The sequence below is a fragment of the Perca fluviatilis genome, chromosome 5 (genome assembly GCF_010015445.1).
Source record: "Perca fluviatilis chromosome 5, GENO_Pfluv_1.0, whole genome shotgun sequence".
Lineage (NCBI taxonomy): Eukaryota > Metazoa > Chordata > Actinopteri > Perciformes > Percidae > Perca > Perca fluviatilis.
The window spans coordinates 33,270,129-33,298,062 of NC_053116.1; the positions used below are offsets into that span (position 1 = coordinate 33,270,129).

The 27,934-nt window shown below is 36.5% G+C and overlaps 1 protein-coding gene across 1 annotated transcript; it reads right to left on the minus strand.

Annotated features, from left to right (window-relative positions):
* Positions 1–1,003: 1,003 nt before the first annotated feature.
* Positions 1,004–24,352, minus strand: LOC120559885 (scavenger receptor cysteine-rich type 1 protein M130-like). The gene is given in 19 exon segments (XM_039801962.1): positions 1,004–1,328; positions 1,454–1,615; positions 3,142–3,231; positions 4,210–4,371; positions 4,610–4,721; positions 4,899–5,077; positions 5,850–6,134; positions 10,398–10,685; positions 11,944–12,249; positions 14,229–14,543; positions 14,686–14,994; positions 16,896–17,210; positions 17,356–17,485; positions 18,830–19,008; positions 19,317–19,508; positions 19,816–20,022; positions 20,242–20,349; positions 21,348–21,662; positions 24,270–24,352. Coding segments are annotated over 19 exon segments (3,906 nt in total). The 5' UTR covers positions 24,334–24,352; the 3' UTR covers positions 1,004–1,140.
* Positions 24,353–27,934: the final 3,582 nt, after the last annotated feature.

Here is a 27,934-nt window from a genome sequence, read left to right on the forward strand (position 1 = left end):
CCTCAAAAGGACACCCAGACTCCCCACTATGATATGCCCCCCCCACCACAAAGGCAGATTCTGGCTAATATATATATATATATATATATATATATATATATATATATATATATATATACACTACAGTATACCCACTACAATACATTAGACTACACCACTGGTTCTAAGTTCCTATCACTCTAATGTTATACATTTTAAGAGAAAGGAACTTTAACCACTCATTTTCCTCACCTGTGATTTGATTGCCGGCTTATACTTTGCACATTTGATATACACACTTATGTTAAATGAGAGATGTCACAAACTCCATGTCACTAGAAGGTACACAAGCAAGCAGTACACAATCAGATTATGTATTCTGAGTATATACAGGAAACATCTATTTTGTCATCTATTTTGACTGTACAAGCTTGTCTGATATGAGTATTTGAGTATTTCAAAGTATGCCTTATTCAATTTGTTTTATCTAGGGATGCACTTATTTTTTTATATTAACTCAATATTAAGGTTACTTTAAAGCAGTGATCTTCAACAGGGGGTCAGAGTTCCTCAGAGTCAATGCAAGGGGGCCTCAAAATTATTCCTAATTGTTTTTTCAAAAATTAAAAAGTCTTAACATGAATCTAACATATTTTTAGCAAATATAAATCCCCACTGATGATAGTCTTTCTGGCCTATAGGTAAGGTAGTCACTAAGATAGCCACAGATACAGTTAATCCTAAGGATTCACTGTGCCACATGTATGTTTTAAAATTAAAACAGGATTTACAACAATTATAGGCTATTTTAATAGCTTTGTATTCTATGCAAAAAAGGTATGTATAAAGGTTTTAGGCCGCCCTGCACGTTATTGTAGTCCCAGATTAATATGCAACTTAATTGTATACAATATATGTAGTAAGGGGTTCCTGATCCGTCTCTTTCAGTTAAGAAAAAAATGTTGAAGACCCCTGCTTTAAAGTTTATTTTAACCAATTTTGCATATTTCTGCTGCATAAAAAGCTTTTCTACGGTAATGTTGTTTGATTATAATTTTGTGACTTTGTGAGTATGTTTTTGTAAATGGTAGCCAAGTTTTCGGGGGGGTCTACTTTTCCAGATTGAAATGTATTTCTGTAGCCTTTAAACCTAGTTTTGGCTCACCCGTCCTGACCTGGCACTAGGTAGTCCTCATCCCCCTGCACTAATCCTTGAGGTGCCTCTGTGTCACCTTCAGGTGTTGTTTGGGGGCTGTTGTGGACTTCAGCCTCGGTTTGAGTGATTTCAGGGCAGGCTTCGATGTCATCGTAATTCTCCTGCGGGTCGTCCACCTCGTAGGTCACCCCATCTGTTAAGAAGAAAAACAGTAGCATATTCAAATTTGCTCACTCTGATTGCTGACAATGTGAGAATTTGTCAAAGTATTGGTCTTCAAGTGTGAAAAAGACGTGAATAAACTGGCTCAAAACTTTCCTGTGCTTTCATCGGGGTCACCCTGATTGATGTTGTTTCTTGAGTCAGCATCAGTGGCGACCTGAGAGGTCAGGGGTTGAGCCTCATCAATATCATCGTAGGGAAAAGAGGAAGTGCTCCGTGCGTCGTTCTCCGTGATGACTTCAGTCTCTGATTTGAATCCTGCAAGAACAACAGCGAACAAACCCGTTATCAAAATGTCTATATTTACAAAGAATATGAGTTTCTTTTCTGACCAAATTACCGATAAAATAACATGGATTGTTCCAAGTTTGCAAGTACAGTTAATGATCACTACTTTAATTGAATTTTGACTTGTTTTATTAAATTTTATAGCATTTGAAAAAAATTAAACGGTTTCTAAACAGTATTCTGACTCAACTTTGACATATACGAGTCTTTGATTATCCATCAACATACATTCCTAAAATGTTAGTCAAATAATTCATAATTTCAGTTTTTTTGACTAAAAAATTAGGTATAATTTAAAAATCTAACGAGGTTTATTGACCATGAATTCTGAAAAATAAGTGTAACACTAGTGGTAATAACTTGGTGTCCCTGGCGTGTATACAGTACTGGTGGTAGTGGAAAAAAGCGTCAACAGTAAAAAAAAAAATTTTTAAATACAAAAACGTCAGAAAAAGTGTCAACATTTTCAATTTTGACCCGAGAAGACAACAAGTGTGTGGTTGGCGGGGGAAGCCAACACGAGGGTTAAACAAATGCCATCTAGTCATATCTGGTCGTTTTAATGCCTAAACTCAACCGTGCGGTGCTCTGAAGCCAGCTCCCAGTAACTTTTTCTTGGCTAAAATCAACTGTAAAGACCGCTAAACTTAAAGAGGCCCTATTATGCTTTTTTCCCACAGTTTTTAGTCTGGTATACTGGTTTTTGTGTAATGTGTAATGTCTAATATATGTATAAAGTACAAAAAAAACCACATTTAACTCAAAATGGAGCTTTCTCTCCCACAGGCAATTAATATAATTCCTCAATTAGTGATGTCACTGATTTAGAATGCCAGCCCAGTTTGTCATATGTGCTGCCTATATGTGCTGCCTGAGCAAGCACAGCCCACCAAGTGGCTTGTTTAAATTTGGTTGACCAATCACAACAGAGTGGGACAGCTGACCAATGAGAGCAATCTGAGCTTTTCACCAAGCTTGGCCAAGAGCTCAAACCGAGTGTTTCAGGCAGAGGAGCTGCAGCAATAGGCACTTTGCGAAAAATTATGTTTCTTGAACATCAAAGCATGTAAACCTATTCTGGTAGACCCCAAGAGTGCAAATAGGATGCTGAAAAGGAGTATAATAGGATCCCTTTAATTGTGCAATGCAAAATAAAACACTGCTATATGTTACCAATTCTTGTGCTACTAAGAAAACTGATGCTTGGTCAGGTGCCTTTGGTGTTAGCTAATTCATACGTCATCTTATAGCGCCACGGTCAAGCTGCTGCTCTGCCCGGAGCGTCCCATACCGACGCTTTCTGACACGGACCAAGCGTCAGTACAGTGACGAGTTGGGAGTGAGACCTTGTTGACGACTCCTGTAGTAATGCTACTGGTAATATGTAACAGAGGCTGGGGTGCAGCCTGTGAATAGGATTCACTGTCCTACTTAGGAGATTACAAAAATAAATAAATACCAATAATATAAATGAATGAAGATGTTTTAAGACTCACTGCCAAGACTAAAGTCCTCCATTTCATTGTCTTTGACATCTTCATAGTCTCCACTTTCAAACTCCACTTCTGTTCTTGACAGCTTTCTCACTATTTCAAAAGAAAATTAGACAATTAGCAAAACAACAACTGTCTCACAGCAAAAGGACATGACAAGAGCCGGGAAAACAGTTACGTTTAAATAGCAATACATTAGTGGCACAAATTTAAGAAGTTTGGGAGCTGAAATATAATTTATATATATATATTCTCTATGGTATATATATATATATATATATATATATATATATATATATATATATATATATATATATATATATATTTAAAGTGAAAAAATTACAAAAAATTGACCTTACATGTCTATGGTAAAAGATATAAAATATATATATATATATACAGTATAACCATAAAACTTCCTTCTTTAAAGAAAACTAATTCATTTTTACATAAAAAGATAAATGCATTAGTTAATTTATCATAATTTCACAAATATTCATCTTGTATTTAATACATTAAACTGTTAAAGTCAAGTTTAATATTGTCAAATACATTTCCTGGATTAGATCAAATTAGTGAATAGAGAAAATCTGTTTTTATACATGTAAATCTCCTTCATTAAACAGTAAACGCCAAAGAAATACACAAGATGTCATGTCAAGCTACACTCTGTATTTTAAATATGGAAAATTACTGTATTTTTACAAAGACAGATATTTTCTGTTATTTTACAGTATTTTTTGGTGCCAACGCTGCCAGAATATTGTTTTTTATAGGGGTTGGTGTGGACAAAAGCAGCAGTGATACCATTATTTTAATGCTCAGTAAACAGTAAGAATTTAGTCAGCATGCAGCAAAACTGGCCTCTTGTGGCTAAAGGCTCCAGTTCACCCTGTTTAATACACTGGGATGATCAGGATGAATAAATAGATTGATTGCATTTATTTTGTCTTTTGGAATGATACACTTGTTCAAGACAATTCATTAAAAGCGAAAACAAATTATCAATCAGTATTTCATTGTAACTAGGCATTAACAACTAAGATAGGTGTAATGGAATGATATACTCACACGAGAAATTCATGGCTTTTTTTTTGGCTTTCTTGACAATGCAGATGCGTACAAATACAACAATCAGTATGACCAGAACCAGAAGAAATCCTACTCCCAGGAGGATATACAGTACGTTGGGCGGTGGTGGAACAGGGATTGGTGGATCTGGGGGCTCATACCCTGAAATCAAACACAGCCACATTCTACATTTACTTCCAGTAAAAAGTGGGGATGCTCCTTGATTTAGTTATTCTGTACCATGTTAATCCGATCAGAAATTAGTTTTATGTTAAATAAATTCAAATTCGGCAGATTACAAAAAAAGCCCCTGTTTCCTGTTTTTACATTCAAATGATATGAATGAATATTTTTGGGAACCAGTTGGACTTATTTGGAAAGGATTCATGATTTGTGTTACCGTCACAGTAGATCTCAGCTGGTTGGGCATCTTTACAAGGTTTTTGGCTGACACAGTATGTGATGTTCTGATCGTTGTTGCACTCCAGCGATATTTCCAAGTTACTATCTTTCTATACATAACAATAGAGAGTTTGTCAGCCAACAATACTGGCGGGATTAATTATAAGGACAACATAGTGTATACTGCAGTAAAACAGAAAAAGTAAAAGTTAAATTATACATAACTTATTTAACTAATGAGTGGGACATTGCCAGAAACAAACAAAAAATGGAACACAAAGATTTACCTTTTTCTCTCTGTAAGTTATGCTTTCATTAAGAGGACCACAATCTTTAAGTTCTTTACACAGCATCTCCTTATGTTTCTTGGAGAATGAATTCAAGGGACACACTTTTTTCCATCCACGTCCATAGTTGATTTCAATCTGACCTCCACATTTTTGGGTGGTGTTAAACTTAACATTGTCTGTAAAAAAAAAGAAAAAAAAGAAGAAAAAAAACATCATCTCTGGGAAGTAAAGCAAGTCTTAAAACCAAAGAGTTTACTTCATTTTCACATAGAATCAACAAACAAAGTATATTGTGTTTATTTGTGAGCTTGAGAGGTGCTGGTTGGCATTTTTTGTTTTATTTTTACTTCGAAGAGAGACGGCTAGGCTAGCTGTTTTACACTGCTCCACATCTTTATGCTACGCTAGGCTACTCGTCTCCTGGCCAAAGCTGACACGAGAGTTGTAACAATCTTTTAATCTTACACTCGGCAGGACAAACGAAGAGTGATTGCATAAGGCCAAATGTCAAACAATTTCTTTAATACTGTAATAAATAAACATGATTCTGTATTTGAATTGATTCACCATTTCAGCTGCAAAGATTCTAACAATGATGCCCTTTTCAGGGGATTTACTCCAAGATGCATACAATTCCTTATAATGTGTTAATAAGGAATTGTAATGTAATGTGTAATGTGTAGTCCATTTAAGTGGTGATCACATAAATTCTTTATATTCTGATAAAATGTAAGAATCAAAAATAATGTAGGGAAGATAATGTGAGATTTTTTCTTTGAAGTACTGTGAAGTAGTGTGATGTTATTTAAAGTAATATGAATGGCACTTCCTCAGACAGGGGGGACAGTACTGTGACTTTTTCCGATTGTGATTTCTGATTCTGAAATCTTTTTCTGAGGTTTAGAGAAATCCTCAGAATTTTGAATGTTAAAGAAAGCACATACTTACGAACACAGTAAACAGACACCAGTGTTCCTTCTTTTCCTTCTTTTTGACACTTTCCCTTGTATCTCTTGCACTGGCCAAGTTTATAATGGTCGTTCTCACAGCTGACATGGTAGTAATTTCCATTTGCTTGATTCTCATAAGGTACACCAGCAATAGCTATGCCACAATCCTGATCTTGGCAAACCCTTTGTGAATATTCGTTTTTCCAGTCAGTGGCGCACACCGCAACACCATTTATCTTCAATTCACCATGACATTTGTTTGATAGGGTGACCTTGGGCTCATCTAAGGAAGGAAAATAACAAGAACAAATATTTAAAGGAGCAACAAGGACACAGACATATATGTTGTAATATTTAGTTAGCTAGAAGTTTTTAGTTTTTATAGATTTGTATTACAATTACCGCTTTTAACAACAACTTTGATATGACAGTATCACATACATGTACAGAATGAAACAGAAAACAATAGCAGCTCCAGCAAAGCCATGATATGCACAAATACAAAAACAAATAGAAATTGCTCTAAAATTATTATAAGTGAATACGTGAGCTATGATGTTATAAAATAAAGATCCAGGCAAAAGGTTAAAAAAAGAGATGGCTTACCAATTTTTTTTTTTTTTAACCTTTCACCTGAATCTTTATTTTAAGCTAGACCAAGCTAATGTAGTTTCATATTTTATTTTACCAACATGAGAGCAGTATCAATATTCTCATCTAACTCCAACGCAAGACTGCAAATAAACATATTTCCTAAAAACAAGAGGCAGAGGGGGAGGCAGTGGCCAGTGCCAGGAGTTATCAACAAAAAGAGTTGTCAGCGAAACAGCAAAAGAGTCAAATAACTGAATAATACAAATTAAAGAAGAGGTTGTAAGACCGGGAAAGGAGGAAGGCCTTGTTAAAGGTGCAGTAAGCGATTGATGATATTTGAACTCAACTGCCAAACAAACACAACCAGCTAGAGCGACAGTTTGCTAATTCACAACCCAGCCTGTTCTCATGAACCATACATTCGAAAAGCTACGAAGAGATAAGCACTGTAATCCGTATGTTTTTTTTCTGTGCGGACCACGTTAACTGCTGCTGTATAAGAACATGGTTGGCCGCGTAAAGAGGTGGTCAGGATGGATGGGCGTTAACACACAGACAGTAGCTATGTTTCCATCGACCCGTTTTCATCCGAATTAAGTGATTTTGAATGAAAAATTATGGAAACACTAAAATCCGATTGAATTTCATGAATATTGACTCAAAGAAAATACGTTCGGTCTCATCGGATTTTTTCTTGATCGATATACGGCTTATGCGATAAACGCTGATGGAAACGTTATTTGCCGAATAAATAATGAATTGCGATTAAGTTTTAGGTCATTTTATGGTTGCATAAAACGAAGAAGAAGTTTCAGTTCATTTCCGCCCAGTATTTCCGCTCTGTTTGCACACATGACAGGTGTCAACAAAAACAGATGTAAGTGGATAAACGAGGAGACAAGATACTTTTTAAATTTAATTTACCAGAAAAATATAACAGCTATTTTAGATAGCAAAAATCTAAGAAACGCCATCATTTATCAGGAGCTCGCGAAGGAAATGACCAACAAAGGTTACGACAGGGACATTCTAAAACGCTTAACGTGAAAAAGCTTAACGTAGTTTAATGTATCTAAACAACGATCAATCATCACCAGATTTATCATGGTCATATCTTGTCATAAACACTTAAGCCTGTCAAAAAAACAAAATTGAAATCCAACGATAATGGAAGTTATCGTTAAACCACGTTAAGCTTTTTCACGTTAAGCGTCTTAGAATGTCCCTTACGACAAGCCGTGGGACGTCCTGCGGAGTAAATGGAAGGCGCTCAAACAGCGATAAAAAAGAGAGTTGTCTCGCAGCGGTGCCGGAGGGAAAATATAAGGCGATTGATTGAATTCGATTGACAAGTGGATGGAAACTTAGCTAGTGAAGCCAGGGAGCGGAGTTCGCTTGCTGGCGGAAAAAAAAAGACTTTCACCCATGAAATGTTCCCTGGGAGTCTTTTAATACTAACCACAATCTTTTTCCTAAACTTAACTAGTCATTTTGGTGCCTTTCAGTAACGCTCACTTTTTCTTGCCTAAACTTGCCTAAACTTGACAAGAGCCATAATCTCCACCGAAATGACCGGCAGCTCACGGTGCTCTGTACCCAGCTCACAGTCACATTTCCTCAGGTAACTGAACCACCAACCATCGCTGACCTGACAGAGCACCATGTGGAGCACCATGCGGAGCGCCATAAAGCTCTGTAGCGGCTAAACACATCTACAAAGTGTCACTGATACGACGAGCTGTGACGGAGGTCTGTAGCCGCGTCACGAAGCTCTGTTGTGGCTGAAACAGCTAGCATCTGCCGCTCTGTAGCACGGAGCGCTGTAACTGATGTCATATGACCAGCTGGCAGTCTACTATTTTTCGTATAATATCATACATTTCAGTGTGCATAACTTTTCGTACGATATTATACGATGAAAAATGCGTTGCACAACCTAACATCGACTCATATTTCAGAAACACTAACCAAAGTGGTTGCTATGGCAATGCGGGTGCATGAATCTAGGGAGTGGAGCTTCTAAAGGTGTGTGTGTGTGTGTGTGTGTGTGGGGGGGGGGGCAGTTCAGTTCAAATATAAACAATCGTCACGCATCACTTACTGCACCTTTAAAGGGATACTTCACCGATTTAGCATTCAGCTTTGTATCAGTAGAAACCCGATAGTATTTCTGAATGACCGTGCCTCCCTCATGTCCCCCTGAGACGAGAGATTTCTGCATTTGGGGCCTGGAAAAAATCTTCCGATGACGTAAAATGATGATTTTTGCGTCATTGGAAGATTTTGGGCCAGAGGCAAAGGACTACAGCCAGTAGTAGGATCTACTTCCGTATGTTTTCAACACGCCCACAGGGGGTTGGACTGCCGAGTCTGGCCGAGGTACATCTTGAATCTTCACTAAACAGGCTTTCGGTGTTCAGCAGAAAACATTTACAACAATTATCTGCATTCAAACTACCGGACGTGTGTACCACCAGTATACATCGGTACAGATCGGAGAATATGGAGGAAACGTTATTACAGACGCAATACTCGGCACACTACGTGAGCTTCGCCTGCACGGAGACCAGCGGTGTCGCTCAATGCCGCTAGCCGGCTAGGGGACATCCTCATCGGCTAGGTGGAAAGCTAACGCTAGCTGTCCACCTGTCCCAGCCATCCTGCTTGCAAGTGTCTGCTCATTAAACAACAAGCTGGACTACATCCTCCTTCAACGAAAATCCCAACGTGAGTTCAGTGACTGCTGTGTTTTTGTTGTTGTGGAAACATGCCTGAACAACAGTGTACCGGAACCGGGACTATCCAGCTACCAGGCTGCTCTCGCCGGCCCGTGGAGTTGGGCTGTGTTAAACGGACTGATGTAGAAATAAAATCAAACTAGCTACTGCTAACTGCTGGTGGAGCTTGTGACTGTTAAATGCCGACCATTCGACATTCCACGCTAATTCACGGCTGTGTTTATACTCTGTGTTTAGCTACACCAATGCTAGTATGCGTTAGCTGAACTTTACGGATCCTGCTTCCAAGTGTCCGCTCATTTAGACCACAAACTGGACTACATCCAACTTCAACGACACTCCCAACGTGAGTTCAGAGACTGTCGTGTTTTTGTTGTTGTGGAAACCTGCCTGAATAGTGTACCGGACTGTCCAGCTACCAGGCCTGCTAGCCCTCCGAGCTAGAGATGCTCTGTCGCCAGGTAAAAGAGGTGGGCTGTGTTAACACCGAGTGAGGCCAGAAATGTGGTGATTTGTATCCATTTAACTGCTAACTGCTGGTGGAGTTTGTGACTGTTAAATGCCGACCATTCTACATTACACACTAATTCCACGGCTGTGTTTATGCTCGGTGTTTACAGGCCCCCCCAAGCGCGTAATATGCAGATTAGCTTTATAGGCTTTCCGGAGCCTATAAAGTGTGTGTACTAAATGTAGCCTGTTTCGGTATGTCGTTTTTTATATAATGTCGTTTTTATATATGTTAAATGTGTAACACCACTTGAGTCAAACGATGAAACGTTGTTTCGGTATATGGTTGAAATGACAATAAAACACGCTTGAGTTGAGTTGAATGCCTCTGTGCGTCTGTCAAGCGGTAGGCGTGGCAGGGGTGGACTCAAAGCAACGAAGCAGGTGCATTCTGGGATTTGGTGTTTTTCATCCATATAAGACCAAAACACATTTTCTGGCTTTTCTCGGCCTAGAAGGCACCAATTTCAATTTTTTTTTCACATTTCTACTACATAAGTGACCCAATTTAAAGATATATTCAGCTTTCCAGCGGTGAAATATTCCTTTAATGGTCAATTAAAATGATTGTCAAGTATCTACTGCATCTGTAAAAACGAAATAGCTAACTGTTTTTCTTACCCACTATTAGGAGTTTTTTCAAGGAGGTTTACAATGTAACTGCAAAGCTTCTATGATCATTTGAGAGCAGAAATAAACCTTACCTTGACATTCGAGAACGAGCTGCTTCTGTTTCTCCGATGTATTCTTTTCACATTCCCAGATGTTTTTGGAATTGTTCACACCTGCACAGCTGAAGCTTGTGGTCGAGGTACTGTCCGATGTCCTTGTTCTGTATGACATGAAATTGCCACACTCCAGATCCCGGCAAAGTATCTGCCCCTCACTTTCTGTCCAACCGTCAGTGGAAACAGCACTGACTCCGTTCTGCGAGCGAACAGACACATCTCCATTACAGGCGTTTCCTCCAGTCAGCCTTATCTTACTCCAGTCTAAAAACACAGCGGGGGAGAATTGAAGGGATGAGAGAAGGTTTAGCAAATACAAAACTTACAAAAGTTATGGTAACACTTTATAATAACCATTGCTAATAAATGGGACATCGAAAGTTAATTAAACTTAAGTTAGTTATTTTACTGTTAAAAAACAAAATGATCATTTCATGTTTATGACTATTGTTGCTCACATCATAACATTTAATACATTATATAAGCATATGTTAATGATTAAGAAATTGTTTATAAATCATCAATGAACATTACTTGGATGGCTACTAGAAAGTTGCATCTGATGAACATAATACCTCATTAAGGGTTAATAAAGACCTTGTTCTATAAACATTGTTTAGATAGATATCAGTTTACAAATAATCAAATAATCCTCTCTTCTATAGATCGCCAAAAAAAAATATTAATGGGGCCAAATGAATGTTGCTTGATGCTTTATTAACCGCTTATTAATCATTTACTTATGAAGCATTAGTTGCAACTTTATAATATCCAAATCCAAAGTATGTGTGTTGATGGTTTACAAAACAATTATTAACCATCGGCAAAGTATTACTTTATCTATCTATGTAAAAGAAATGGTTTGATTTTTTGGGAAATATGGATATTTGCTTTCTTGCTGTGAGATAGATGCATAAACTGATACCACTCTCATATCTTTATGTCAAGTAGGAATCTACAGCACAAATAGTGGTAGTGACTTCAAGACTTAAAAACCAAGCCAAGAAACAGTCTGGCACTTAGCGTTTTTTTTACACTTAGGTTTTTGTATGGATAAATCAAACAATATAACATGTTAATAAACAAGCTTTAGAGGTGCTGTGAGGCAGATTTTTTTTTTCATTGGATGGCAGCTAGCTGTTTTCTGCTGCAGTCTTTATGCTAAGTTAAGCTAACAGGCTCCTGGTGGTAGCTTCATATTTGTCATATACAGGCATCACAGTGGTATCATTTTGTTCTTATCTTTTCTAAGCAAGCAAGCAAATAAGTTCATTTACCAAATAAAAAAGACAAAACATGCTATTAAAACAATTCCTATAAAGGAAGGTCCAAGATATGTTGGAATGCTAGAAGTAAAACTGCCACTGAAAATTGCCCGTCCACTATTCAGACCTACACCTCGCAAAAATGCCCAATATGAAAGGTTTACATAGAGAAAATATGATAAGACACAAGCAGCAGTTTGACAGAGACAGAAGACATTTTGAAAGTGATAAATCTAAGACAAAATCATTACACCTACTGGAGCATTGAAGACCACCACGTTGTGAGCAGGTACTCGGAGGACCGGTTTTGACCTTGCATGCTGTTATTGATTTTGCGTCATCCCCACACTCTATTTTTTCAATGACACGACCCTCTGTTGATTCAGGTCCGAAGTAAGGAATGGGTTCTCCAGCCAGACCACATTGTTCCCCACAGATGGCCTTTTGTGTGTTGATGTTTTCAAAAGCTTTTTTGCAGACTGGGAGCCACTGGCCTTCATACTCCACCAACACATTTCCAAAACATTTGTCTCTGGAAGAAGAAAATTTGGACTTGAAACTACCTGCAACAAAACAATTCAGAGGGTACAGAGTTAGAACCTCAGGTTATTTATGTCATTTCTTATTTTAATACAACAAAAAACAAACTCCTCTGGATGGTATATGGTGCAGCTGTGATGTACATGCACTCTATGAATTTATCACATCTATCTTATTGTGCCATCTCCCGGTCACAGGGATGTACTACAGTACAACAATACATTACAACCACTTTTTAAACTGTTTAAACTGGCTGATATTATTGTTGGAATATTAAAAACCAATAGGCCTACAACTTATTGAAATGTCTTTGTTTATGACCAATGTTTGTGTACTTTATAAGACTTTATAAGATATAGAATTGGCTATTATATAATAATATTAATAATAAAAAAAATAGCATGTATATAGCACTTTTCAAGCTTAATAAGAGGTGTGAAATGAAGGAAATAACTCATGTATGAACAAAAACTAAATTTAAACCAGATATAAAAACAAACAGGATGCAAATATAAGAGATGATCTCATTTAAGGCAGGTAATGATATAATTTAAAGCAGATAGAATGCCAATAAAAGAACAAACTTAATTTTTTTTAAGTGAAAAATACATGTAGGCTACATAGACTCAAGTAAATAGACTCAATTTGAATTTTGTCACAATGAAGTTAAAAGAAAAAAACATCAAATAGTGATGGGAAGAAGTGATGTGATAATGGGAAAAGGAAACATTGTACATTTTTGGCCATTTTGTGAAAGTGAATTATAAGGAAGCACTTAAATGCATAAGAATAAAAACTAAGAATTATCACCCACCCCCGCAGTTGCAGCTCTACCGAGCAGTTTAGCATCTTTCAGCTAATCCGTTGGTTGTATAGTCTGTGACTTTGATGTTTTGGTTTAGCCTCAGCAATATTATTAACTTCACTTCTATCCAGCAAAAAAAGCTCTTTTAGGCCCGAACTGATATTACTGTTGCAGTATTATCAACCAATAGGCCTACAACTTATTGAAATGTCTTTCTTTGTGACTCATGTTTGCTTAATTTATAAGATACCACATGTTTTACTTCCTCAAACTATTTGTTCTCACAGCTTATGGTGAAATAGGACAGCCACGATCATCAAGGGGAGACTGTTACTGTATTTATCAAAACATTACTCAACAAAATTTGCACAGCGACAATACAGTGCAATGATATCCCAAACATTAATGTCTATATTTTTAGTTTAAGTCAGTTTAAAATTTAAGTTTGAAAATGGTTGAAAGACCGTCATGTTGTCATTGAGGTCTGAGTATGCCTCTCTGAATGTGTGTGTGTATATGGACTGTATACACACTTAGGGACAGCAAATGGGAATGGGCATCGTGCTATGTCTAGGGAAATACATATATGTATAAAAAGACAATAATATCAACTTTATGCAAAGATAAAATTAATTTTTAACAATGTTAGGATCTGATTTTGTCACAAATTTGGTTTTGATTGTGTTCAAGAGTTGTTGTACTGTAGTTTGTATCAAATAGGACACACCTTTAAGAATTTGAAAGAATTTTGGAAAACAAGAGCCATATTAAAACAACCACAATTAAGTTATGTATTTGCACATTTGATATGTGCCAAACGGGGTGAGGGCAAATTTGACCAAAGAGAAAAAATAAAAAAGTGTTTGTTGTGGTTTTTTTCCCCAAGGACATTTGTTTAAGTGGAAAATTATTTGGCCTATACTGACAGCCTACTCTCGATAGATCACTAAAAAAAAAAGTTATTCTTTGATCTAACTTTTCTCCAAAAGTCACTGCAATCTTTGAGAGGGTAGGTAACTCAGCAAACAAATAAACTGAAGGTAAACAGAAAATACTGTATATACAGGTAAAATATACTGAAATTTGGAAGTAGGCATTTTGAGCAGGTAGGAATCAATGAGGGATTCAAGCTGACCAAAAAAGGTAAACAGTACAGTCATATAATCACATTTAAAAAAAAAAAATAGAATGCATTACCTGAGCAAACAACATAGACTTGGCTAGGGTTACAGACGTAATTATTTTCATTTTTAATGAAGATGCTCTGGCTCAGGTTGTTCATGTTGTTTGTAGTGTGCAAACCCGTAAAGAGCACCTTACTCCCTTTAGTATTGGCCTTGGGCTGGAGCTTGGAGTTGGTCTCTAGGACTTTGTCCCCACAGCCCAGGTCTTTACACAGCATCGCATACTTTTTGTCTGTCCAGGTGTCTGCACACACATTTCCACACTCTCCATTTGCACAAACATTGACATACCCCCAACACTCATTGGTCAGGTTCACCTCGATTTTTCCTGTTGGGGCAACCAAAAGGCAAACAGCCAAAAGGCATAAGAAAGTTATTTGTGGACTTCATCAGCAGATTATTTCCAAATCTACGCATTGCATATACATGCAGTATGTTACATATCTACGTTTCAACACGTGTCACATTACCTGAGCATGCCACAGTGGCAATAGTGTCACTGTGGTTTGATGGCAGTGTTGTATTTTCACAGTCCAACAGAGATGTGGAGTTGGATAAGCAGCTGTAAGATACATTCCAAACATCTTTCACCAAATCAGCACTAGGGATGGAGATATGGTTCAAGGCACTCCCACAGTGCATCTGTCGACACACAGTGTCGGCAGAGTTTTGGTCCCATGTCTCGTTAGAGCCGGAGAGCCAGTAGGTTTTGGTGTCGTGCTCTATCCCCACCATGCCAGAACAGGAACTATCTCCTTTCAGAAATACCACCTTGTGCTCTGACAGGAACAAAAGAAATTAAGGCTGTTAGTATTAGTATTATCATAGACTGGTAAATTGTCCAGGGTGTCCCCCTCTTCCTTCACAATGCATGCTGGGATAGGCTCCCGCACACAAACTTGAATAAGGTAAGCAAGAATGGTGATGAATGATGAAAAAGATGAGGTGCCGTTTTAAGGGGAGACCGTATGTGTGAAATGGGATCATCATTTTAACTAGTAAATAAAACCACGAAACTTTGCCAGCTGATTACTTATATTAAAAACTAATTTTAACTAAAAGTTTTCTGGTTTGATTAAGCCTCCTGTTGTCCTCAAGTTTTTCGACCAAAGCAACGTGGATCTCTACAACACTCTTCACAAGTAGAATAAATCATCAGTTTGCTACTTTCATTGAATTTGGGTGTTTTATTTAATTTTATAGCATTTGAAATAAAAGAAGATAAAAGAACGCTGAAAAAAGGAACGTAAATGTAGGAAAAAGCTTAAAAAATGCAGGGAAATTCCCACAAAAATGTCAAAAGGCGCAGGAGAAAGTTTATAAAAACATCGGAAAAAGTGAAAAAAACGTCAAATGTTGACTCAGAAAAACTAAAAGTTGCATGGTCGACGGGAAGACAACACAAAGGAGCAAATAAATTCAAAGGAGCCATTTTGTAACTAAATATGCACCACGTTGCATATATTATATTGACATATTAGAGTCAAAGGTTTTTACTGAGGACATTTTGGATATCTCTTTGTATCACTCTATAAATCAGTAAATACTGTCAACACCCACTAAAAAACATTTCTCGCCATGTTTTTAGGAATACAATGTTATATAGACCTGGCTATAATAATATATATTTTAGTTATATAGCACCTTTCAAGTTTAATAAGAGGTGTTATATATAAACAAATAGGATGCAAATAAAAGAGATGATCTCATTTAAGGCAGGTAAGGATATCATATGAAGCAGATAGAATGCCAATCTTTCAGCTAATCTGTTTGGTTGTATAGTCTGCGACTATGATGTTTTGGTTTAGCCTCAGCAATATTATTAACTTCACTTTCATCCAGCAAAAAAGCTCTGATAAAACCCACTATATGAGCGCTACCTGTGCTCACTGCTCAGACAGATAAAGTTAGCGGCTAGTTTGTGAACACAAATAGAGCTGAGATCTTCAACAGGGGGTCTGGGACACCTAGGGGGTCATCAGAGTCACTGCAGTGGGGGGGGGGGGGGCACCAAATTACTGTTTATTCTTTGAAAGTTTTTTCAAAACTTAAAATGTTCAAGCATTCAATTCAAATAACTATTTGTCCCTGAGGGGCAATTCAAAATGAATGAACATGAATCCAACATATTATTAGCTAATATAAATCAGCCTATTTGTGAAAAGAAAACATTGATGATAGGCGCACAGGCCTATAGGTGATGTAGTCACGGAGGTAGCCATCCACAGATACAGTTCATCCTAAGGATTCACTCTGCCACATTTTAAATTATCCTGATCCTGAAAAATGAAGCTGGTCATTTATCAATGTGGCATTTACAGCTGCTGCCTCCAGGTTGCAAAATAATGAGCTCCATTCATGTTTTTAATTAATGCTACTTTTCACTGGGTGAGACCATTAAAGGGCTAAGAAATATGGAGAACAATTTCACAAAAAAACTACAGATATTTGTAGAACCTTTGCAATGGCTTTTGAAAAATGTTAATTCATTTTTTTTACACTTTCCACTCAAACCATAAACAAAAAAGTGGAGGGCACATTTGAGTTCACTTGAGTGCATTGATACACACCTCTGTACTCTAACTGACAGTATGGAACTGATGAATGACCGTCAGGTACAACAAGAGAAGGTCAAAGGCAAAAACAGACGAATGGAAAAATTAAAAAATAAAACACTCACCCTCACAGGTTATTCCTACTGCCACCAGATCCCTGGGTTGGTCGTTTAAGTTAGCTGCTGGAATACACTCAGATATATGTTTGGCGTCTGTCTTGCAATCTACAGTTTTGTGTAGAACACCATTTGAACCCTGGCTGAATTTTTCAGGAGTGGTGAGAACTCTTCTACTCCCACAGTTCAGTTGTTTGCAGACAGTGTCTGAATTGGTATCTGTCCATCCAGCTTGATTGACCCTGTGCCATTTGCCCTCATGCTGGACCTCCACTCTCCCAGCACATTTACCAGGACCGTCCAACAATTTCACTGATATACTATCTGTTCAATGACAGAAAGAGAATTGTCAAACATGGTACACAACACAACATCGCACAGCTGTCACATTTTTGCTTCCAACATAATGTCAAAGTTTACTGTAAAAGACAGGAAGAGTGCATCACATGTGGTTCCTGCCATACCTCACCTGCACAGACTACGTAAGCAACGGAGGAACATTCATTCTTGGAATGCTTGGCTCTACAGTGCCACAGTGAGGGTTCATCGCCTGAGCATTTCACATTGTCCATTATCCCTTCTCTCCTAAATGTTTTTCCCTTTTTTCCCCCCCCCCGAAAAAAAATTATTTTTTTTTTTTTTTTTTTTTTTTTTTGCCAAACAGAAGATGTTGATTTACCCAAAGAAAACACTAAGTTACATGATTTTTATTATTATTATTATTATTATTATTATTATTATTATTATTATTATTATTATTATTATTATTATTATTATTATAATAATAATAATAATAACTCATTGGCACTGCTTATATGTATGAAAGACTGGGAAATTTAGACAATGAGAAGATTGAAAGCCACTCTCCTATCTGCACGTTAAATATGAAGCTTCAGCCAGGAGATGGCTAGCTTAGCTTAGCTTAGCTTAGCATGACGACTGGAAACAGAGGGGAAACAGAAGGACTGGTCCTGCCTAAAGGTTTGTTTCCAGTCTATATGCCAAGCTACATGTACAAGTACAAGTTAAAAGTAGAATTCATAGTAATGTAAAACACAACAACACACACGTGTTTAGTCCAACACACTGCTGCCACAGCCAGTGGTGGAGGAAGTATTCAGATCCTTTACTTTAGTAAAAGTACTAATACCACACTTTTAAAGTACTCTGTTACAAGTTAAAGTCTTGCATTAATACTTACATACTTTTTAAAAGTAAAAGTATGCAAGTATCATCAGGAAAATGTACTTAGAGTAATAAAAGTAAAAGTACTCAATGCAGACAAATCCTCACATTTTAGAAATTGGAAACGATCCATCAGTTCTGTCAATCAAATAAGTGTTCAGTCGTCTAATCATTTCTGCTCGACTTGTAGGCATTATATTGTCGGGTAGTTTGATTTATAATAAAACATCATATTTTATAAACTACATGTGTTTTGTGTGCAAAAATCTTAATTTGTAAAGTAACTAGTAACTTAAACTGTCAGATTAATGTCGTGGAGTAAAAAGTACACTCTAAGAAATATCTGTGGATTAACAGTTTGTATGTCTGTATATTTTAACAGAAATTGTCCATAGAATGTGATTACCAGTTGTATTTCTGTTTTTTTACATTTCAAACTGCATAATCTGTGCTCCAACAACCTTCAGCGGCCACACACGTTGGTTTTGGGAAATTAAAAAAGCATTTTGTCAGAATACACTATTGAACATCTGCTTAGAAATATAGGACATATGTGATAGGATAGAACAAGAAAATGTAATTCTGCTAAATAAAACACATAACATTCATTATTAATTTAACTTGTTTACATTTTGAAAAAAAATTGTATAGCCAAATATAATACCCATTTTCTATAGGCTCAGTCCGCCTTTAAAAAATCTTTTTTTTCCAGTGCTGGCTGTTCAGAAAAGTTACATACGGCCTGCATTAAATAAAACATTTTATTTAAAACTCACGCTGCCGCAGTTTAGCTCCCTGCAAACCACTTCAGCATCCTTCTCGGTCCAGGTCAAGGCGGTCCCACACACGGCCTGACTTTTACCATTCCTTTGAATATGAACTTCACCGTAGCAGTTGCTGCGTTTGTTACCATCCATCAGAAGTACTGTAACATTGTCTGTTGGAAAAATAAAAATGATGCAAAGTGATTTAGATTTCTATGACGCTCAAGTGGTGGCTCTTTTGATGAATCAATCCATCAATTAATCAATCAATCAGACTTTATTTATATAGCACTTTTCATACATAACCCCCCCCCCCCCCACACACACACACACACACACACAGATATACACATATACAATTGCATCATGTTGTCGAAGATATAATACATAAGACAAAGCAAGATCATAGCGAAAAAGTTGTTTTGATTTGGAAATACGAGTTGCTGTTGGAAAAAATGTGGTGAAATTTTAGTTGAATTACCTGAGCATGTCAGCTGTGTGCCGTTGTCGTCCTCGCTGTGGGAGACCTTCGTACCACAGTGCATTTGCTTGCACCAATCATCAGGATTGGTGTTGATTGTTTTTACAGGATTCCACTTGCCATTTTCCTCTTTTTCCAGCCTCCCAGAACACACATTTGATGCGTTTCCTTTGAGTCGCAGTTTGTCATGACCTGTTTATGAACCATTTTCTCAATTTACTGATTTGTTGCAACCATAGTAAAAAAAATGTATGAAGGATTAAGTTGCTAAATTTGACTCATTTAGCGATGGCTCCCCGACTGAAACTTTACTACTTTCTGGAAGTCTGTTCAAACCGAAGTTTATACATTACCTTGACGATGGGACACATAAAAATGGCTGCCACTCTTACCATTCTCTGTGTGTGTGTGTGTGTGTGTGTGTGTGTGTGTGTGTGTGTGTGTGTGTGTGTGTGTGTGTGTGTGTGTGTGTCTGTGTATATGTGTGTGTGTGTGTTACCTGTGCATATGACAGAAGCAGGCTTTTTGCACGATCTTGATTCCCCAGTGACACACTGCCACAGATTATCTGTTTTTTGAAGGTCTGAACAGTTGATCATCATCTTCTTTGACTGTGGGAATTTCTCCCAAACCATCCAGTCGTTCAAAATATCCTTGGATGTACCACAGTTGCGATTTTTACACAAAAGATTGGCTTCCTTTTGTCCTTGATGTGAGATGAATCATATATAGTGTTTAATAATCACCATAATAGTATTAAAAATACTCCATACCTACGTAACCCTAAGTAAAACTAATTTATTTAAATGCATTACAAAGTGAAAAGCAAACAGTACTTTGAACTTTAAAGTCTGGAAGAAAAAGAGTCTGTAGTTATAGACTGAATCATGTTGTAGTGTAATGCATGTGTGATGCTAACTCTTACCCCAGCCTGTTTCACCGCAAAAGTAACCTGAATCATTTTGTCCCCCATCTGTGGAGTACTTGACAGCTCCCGCACATTTAAATCCATCCAGGCTCAATGTGATGTTATCTACAAGAGCAAAATCAGGTAACAGTCGATTACAAATAGAATAGCAGCCAACGACATCATCATCATCATCATCATCATCATCATGTGATAATATATATTTTGGATTAGCAAAACTAAATATATATATATATATATATATATATATATATATATATATATATATATATATATTAGTTTGTTTTGTGTTTGTTTTGTGTGCAGGAATCTTAATTTGTAAAGTAACTAAAGCTCTCAGATTAATGTAGTGGAGTAAAAAGTACAATATTTTCCTCTTAAATGTAATAGAGTAGAAGTAGAAAGTGGCATGAAAAGTATCTACATTTTTGAATTAAGTACAGTCCTTGAGTAAATGCACTTAGCCCCTTCCGCCACTGCTAGTCATTACCCTAAACCTAACTCAACTCCCGTTGCTGCATCACGCTCGCTTTTTGTCGACTAAACTTAACAGCCACGGCCCCTGAAAGGACTTTCTCCTCGCGGTGCCCTTTACCTGGCAACTGCCTGTGATTTGACCGGCAGCTCATGGTGCTCTGTAGCCGGCTCCCAGGAACCTTTTGTCGGCTAAATTTACCTGTAAAGACCCCTGAACGTAACTGTCATGTGACGGGCTGTCACATGACCAGTTGGCAGTCGCCTAATTTAGTACGATATCAAACCCATTCTTGCGTAGATCGTCATCATCATCATCATCATCATCATCAATTGGGGGAAATTGTTGGGTCTTATTATAATAAAATATCTTATATAAATTATAGAGTGTGGTATAGACCTACTCTATCTGTAAAAGTGTATTGAGGTAACTCCTGTTGTGATTTGACACTATAAATAGAATTGAATCATCACCATCATCACGTTATATGTTTTGGATTAGCACATCTCTTAGCAGTTATTTTGCAGCGCATAATCAGACTTTTTAAAAAGGTGTACTTTTCAACAGTGCATATTAATCTAAACATGTGTAAAAACTAGTTCATAAAAAAATGTAAGTTCAGCCTTACTTGAACATTTAATCTTTCTCTGAGTTCCCGTTCGCTGAGTGCTGACTTTAAAACCAGGATGAATACATTTCCACAGATGGTCCTCATTTCCAGTGCAGCTCACATCATTGAGCAACACCGACTCATCGGGCCTTGACGCAATCTCTGCTGTGCTGTTCTTTACAGGTTCCCCACAGTGAGTGCTCCTGCACACCACTTTGTCAGTGTTCTCGGTCCAGTATTTCTCTCCAACATGGCCCCATTCGCCTTCATGGTAGATTTCAATGTAGCCTTCACATGGGTTGCTTCCACTCTTCAGAATCAGCCTATTCTTACCTGGTTACATGACAAGAGGTTTATAGAAGTATGTATATAATATAGTATGCAAGGTGGGGTACAGTATACGTATCCATTTTGTAGTCTTCATTCATTTATTTGCTGAGAATTTTGAGTTTGCTGTCAGCGTTGAACTGCTCTGAACCTATTTCTGAGCCTTCTACACACATTTGCTACAGCAACATGTATTATTAATCAAGTCAAATTTCATAAAAACTCGGCTGAATTGACTTTTTTGACTTTAAGAAAAACTGACATCTGGCTACCGCAAAACATTCTTGTTTTCCTGTTAACATGCCCTTTCATTGTGTTGCTTTTTAATGACAACATCGGTTCAAAAATGTAACACAATTCCCATACAAATCAAATAAATGAGTTGATGGAGAAATAAAAGATTAATTTTACAAATCTGCCTTTTCTCTCATTACTATTTGGTTTCCTAGATTAGAAATAGGCCTATGTCATTTGATACTATTTATAATATAAATTAGAAAATAGGAATATCCTTGACAAATAAAGCTCCATTTAAACCTAAGCACTGTAAATATTCATTCATGATCTACAGTATTGTTGGAGACTTTATTCCACCTACATGCTTGATTGTAACACCTTTTTAACCCTCTGAGCTCTCTTAGATATCTTTTTAAATTAAAATGTATATTTTAAATGTATATAACGTGAACCCCATGTGTTTCACATCAAAATGTTCCGAACAAACTCTTTCAGCTTTCAGTAGAGTGATGCCCAAATTTGTTCCAGAGCAATGTGTAAAGAGATCATTTAGCCCTAAAGCTAAAAAATGGAGTAAGTTTCCAAACCTACACTCAATTATTTTGGCACTTAAAATGAATTTGTTATATTATATATAATATTGGGTTCACAAAAGTAGCGCAATATATTAATAAAATGGTAAATAAATGTCTAAAATTAAATTTTGTAATATATTGTCAAGCATCGCTTGGAGTCGCCAGCGCGTCTTTTGTCCTCAGAGGGTTTTAAATTATTAAAAAACTATGCAAAAAAAATTATTTACACCAAATGTTATTGGATAGCATTGTTTTTGAAGTTTTGATATTTTTGTCCGTTTTTTTTGTCTTCTTTTTGGTTTATTAAAACTAATTGCGCAAAGTTATCAGAGCAGGCAGCTCCGGTATCGGACCATGGAGACCTTTATTCCTGATGCTGGCTCGACTTTGACTTCATTAAAAAAGCTACAGCTTTCAAGGTTTCACCACAATATATGAGAAGAATATGTTATTGCAACCTGTTGTAAACTATTTCATCCCAAACTATTTGAAATTACTTTAGAATGTATCACCCAAATTGCTATACACTTATTTATCAACATATAACATTTATTCATTCATTTGACATACAGATTTCTTTTCAATTTCATTGAAAATGTTTGCCAAAAGACAGAAGTGTCCTGATGTAACTTCTACATCAAGACACTTACCTTAACACTTACATCATACTAATTGATTTGTCAGACAGAGAATGTTTTGTCATTTAATAAACCATTTCACAAAAAATTGGGCACAAATTTGCAATGTAAATAATAAAAATAATATAATATATAATAATACATTTCTAATTGGTCTCTTAATACAAAATCGACTTTGCATGGGATTTCTTTCTACACATCCAGAAATGTTAAAAGAAATGATCAGTCAAATGTTGTGTTATTATTTTTATTAGGATTACCGTAAGTTTTGAGCTGACATGAAAATGTGCCAAACTTAGCAGTCCATCTAAACTGATGCTCACAAAACTGTTAGAATGTTTTTTTTTCCCTGATTGTGGCACTAGGGTTGGGTATCGTTCAGATTTTTACGATTCCGATATCAAACCGCTACTTTTAAAATGATTCAGATTCCTATACTGATTCTTGAAAAACTGAAAAATGACATCAACATTTGTTGCATTCTAGCAATGTCGGAATCCTTGGCTGTGAAATACAGCCACACTTTCGACCGCTTCGCTTAAGGCCTTTTAAATGCACTAAAAGCTAGCTAGCTAACGATAGACTAGTAGAGCAAGTGTAATATGTTTACTAGCGATCACGAGCAGTGAATGGTTAATATGCTTTTACTTCCGTTTTGGTGAGCCCAGAGGGAAAATATGGCATTTTAAAAGTAGCCTACATTTACGGTAGCTAGCTAACGGTAGACTACAGAGAAAGTGTGATATTTTTACATCCTTTCAGGAGTGACAGAGGGAAAATATTTCAGTAGACACATTAAGTGGAGCCAAAATGAGGAACTGAAATTCAACGTCGGATTCCTACCGGTTGCATAGGAACGAATGGAGCCGGGTTTTGGTACCCAACCCTATGTGGCACTGTGGGATTATCTACATTTTAAAATTGTGATTTAAAAAAGAAAATCATAGTTACCACTTTTTTTAAATTCAAAAAAGCTTTGGAAAAAGCAACAAAAACGTTAAAAAAAAGCGTCAAAAGCATAAAAAAAAAGTTCATTTTAAATTTTTACCCGGAAGACAATAAGTTCATAGTTGACAGGAAGACAACACAAGGGTTAATCTAACTCTTAATTGTAATTAGTCCCAGATATAGAGAGTTGAATCTAGAGAGTAGTTGTTACTTACTTGTGCTTTGGGCGATCACCGCCTCAATGTGAGCAGTGTAAAGGAGAAGAAGGAGGAACCACATCGTCGCCACAGCTCATGACTAGAGAGTGAGGCAGATCAATGATCTGAGCTCAGCTTTATATCGCCCAGGAAGCACCCACTCAAAATGGATCAGAAGCTGTAACATGCATGGGATGCATATAGTTCAACTCAAAAACACTGTCTCACAATGAAGGAAAACTGAATTCAGCCTCCTTTTTCTCATACTAACAGCCAAGGGCATAGGTTAAAATTGGTGGGGGGGGCGACACACATTATAACCAGGGGTTCTGGGGGGGTCGTCGCCCAGAAAACACTTCATTCCCTGCATTTAAAAAAATAAATCTGTTAAATAACTTTCCCCCGAAAAAAAAAGGGGGAAATTATGTGTTATTATTCTGTTATTAAAAATGTTCTCATACAAAGCTGTTCAGTTAGTAAACTTCTGAAAATGTTGAACTCAAACTTCAAAAAATTTCGAAAAAAGACACAAAAACATCTGATAAAGCGACACAAAGGTCGAAAAAAACGACATTGTGGATTTACTTTCCCAAAACCAATCACATTTTTTGAGGGGGACAAATCTACCTCTTTTAAATATTGGGGTGGCATTGTATAAAATGTGGCATTTAGCTACATATTTGCAAAAATGTATACTGTATCTCTTGATAAATTGTAAGGTGCATGAATGTTCAAGTTTTACAACAGCTACACATTGAAGTATTTTCACATTACTGTTACTGCGATGCACACTTTTATGTATAGCGGAGATTTATTTATTAATTTAATAATGATTACAATGTCTTAGTTTGCGATAAGATCACAGCTACTTCTTTAAACACGGCAACACAGATGGATGTGAATTACTCTCATGCCTAGGTCAGTTAATTCAACTATTAATATCAATGGTTCATAATTATCAATAGTCAAAACTCAAATCAAAATCAAATCTAAAATCTTTTTTAAGGGGAGACACTACAGGTAAAAACATTTTTTGCGTACAACTTCTTTCAGACTAGTGGAAATAAAACATTTATTTTACAAAACTTCAGTCTATTTGTGTCTGTAGATTTATCATAAATTCACCAAAAGTTACCATAAGTTAGTGCCTCGTTTGCCTATTTAAACATTTAATTTCAGAAAACTTACTGAAAAAATAATTGTCTAAATGAAAGCTATCATATGCGTAATTTACAATAATCAAAACTGGCCAGTGCAAAAACAAAAGGACACCTAATAGATAAAGTGAAATATACACCTAATCCATGCATTAATAGCTACAATTTGAAATCTTATGTTTACCCTATAGTGTCTTGCAAAATGGATGGCATTTTACAATATCCGTAGGCCCTTTTTAATAACACCCATTCAATAAAATAATGCCTATAATATAAACTATTGTATTACCCTACTCATCTGTGCAGTCTTCCTTTAAATTATACGACGTGCCTGCTCAGCCAAAAGCAGTTGTAATTACAACAATCACATTGTTAGAGTCCCCAACAGTGTGATTGTAAAATAAAAAAATAAAAGATATCATTAAAACAAAAAATACTGTAATCACCGTAACTAAGAAATAGTATTAAAAAAATGAAAATACATAATCTTCTATTTTATCTGAATTGAGATCTCAAACTCTGTCATTAGACATAGCAGACAACATATCGTGTAGCTGTCTTAAGAATTTATGCCAGCATTGTTATTATATGATTGATGATGAAACTTTTTTTTCAGTGCTGTCTTTCATAAAGTTCAGTTAATTTAAGTATAAACCTTTTGCAATAATTCTGATATCTGATCTGATAAGTCCTCAAATACAACGACTCAGCGTTAGGGAGCAACGCACTCGGCACTCAACAAGGGAGCTAAATGTCAACTCGCTGTACATCAGAGAAATGTCAAGCTGTTAATATTCTTGGAAACAAAAGATTATTTTTACTGAGAAAAAAAAGCCTCCTGCTAGCTATTATCACAAAGCATGTAGAAACTATAAAAAGCTCAGGTAGTGGTAGGCTACAAACAAATATCTGGCTTCCTCAGCAGAGAGATCAAGATTGTGAATAACATGAGGGCAATTACATCTAATGGGTATTTTCATTTTTTTTTTTTTCTTTTTACATTTTACATGGTAGAATCACAAAGAAAAACAACTTTTACAACAATTACTCGGATGTAACTCATCATTTATATTTGTTGCATTCATTCAACTTGTAGACATACTTGTAGAGGATGGACATATTGAAAGATACTGCGCAACATATGAACCCTGTTTTACATTTTATGATGTGATGATTTGAACAAGCATAAACAAAACCAGGGGTGGAACACAACTAAGTACATTTACTCAAGTACTGTACTTGAATACACACGTTGAGGTACTTGTACTTTTTCTTGAGTCTTTTCTTTTCATGCCACTTTCTACTTCTACTCCACTACATTTCAGAGAGAAATATTGTACTTTTTACTCCGCTACATTAATCTGACAGTTTTACTAACTAATTACTTTAAAAATTAGGATTTTTGCCCACAAAACATGTGTAGTTTATAAAATATGATGTTTTATTATAAATTAAACTACACAACAATATAACGGCCTACAAGTCCAGCTGACATGATTAGACCATTAAACACTTGGTGGATTGACAGAACTGTTTGGATCGTTTCTAGTTTCTGAAATGTGTGGATTTTTTTTGCATTGACTACTTTTACTTTTAATACTTTAACTACATTCTCCTGATGATACTTATATACTTTTACTTAAAGGGTAACTACCAGGGTTTTTTTTCAACATGGACCCTATTTTCCTATACTTTTGTGTCTAAGTGACTGATGGGAACAACAATCATTGAAAATGCTCCAGTATTAAGCGAGATCGCTGCAGTTGGCAGCGGCAAAACAAGCTACTATATAAGTCAACAGGGCAATTGTCCAGTTTGTATTTACCTCACAAAAGTGCTCGTTTTGCCACCGACAGGCTCAGATTAATATTCTAAGTGTCTGACAAAGAAAGACACAAAAACAATGGAAAATAGGGTCCAGGTTGAAAAAAATGGTAGTTACCCTTTAAGTAAAATTTTCAATGCAGGACATTGACTTGTAACAGAGTATTTCTACAACATATGCTGCATTTTATAGAGCATATACTTTATATCCAGTCGCTATAGAAACTGTAATAGGAATCTCCATCATAGCTGAAACCTTCTGTACAGTTAGTGGATGTATAGTATGATTTAGAAACTTGGCTCCTGTACTACAAAGCAGGATCAACATGCCCTGGATCTCTTTCAGTTATCTGGCTTCACCTAACCTAACAACCGCGGTCCCGCATAACCTGTGTCACGACAGTGGTTACCAACTAGTTCAATCAACCCCGGGTTTCCCAATCCAGCCGTGCGCGCCTTCACATAAAAGAGGCGGTGTTTGCACTGCACGACCAATCACAAACATCTACCAGAGCCGCATATTTTACATAAGAAGGGCAAACTATAATTCTACATAAATATGAAGAACACAGACACGGTTTTACAAGCAAAACACAATACAGTCGCTGCTTCCTGAATTGAGATTTCAAACTCTGTCATTAGACATAGCAGACAACATATCGTGTAGTTGTCTTAAGAATTGATACCACCATTGTTATTATA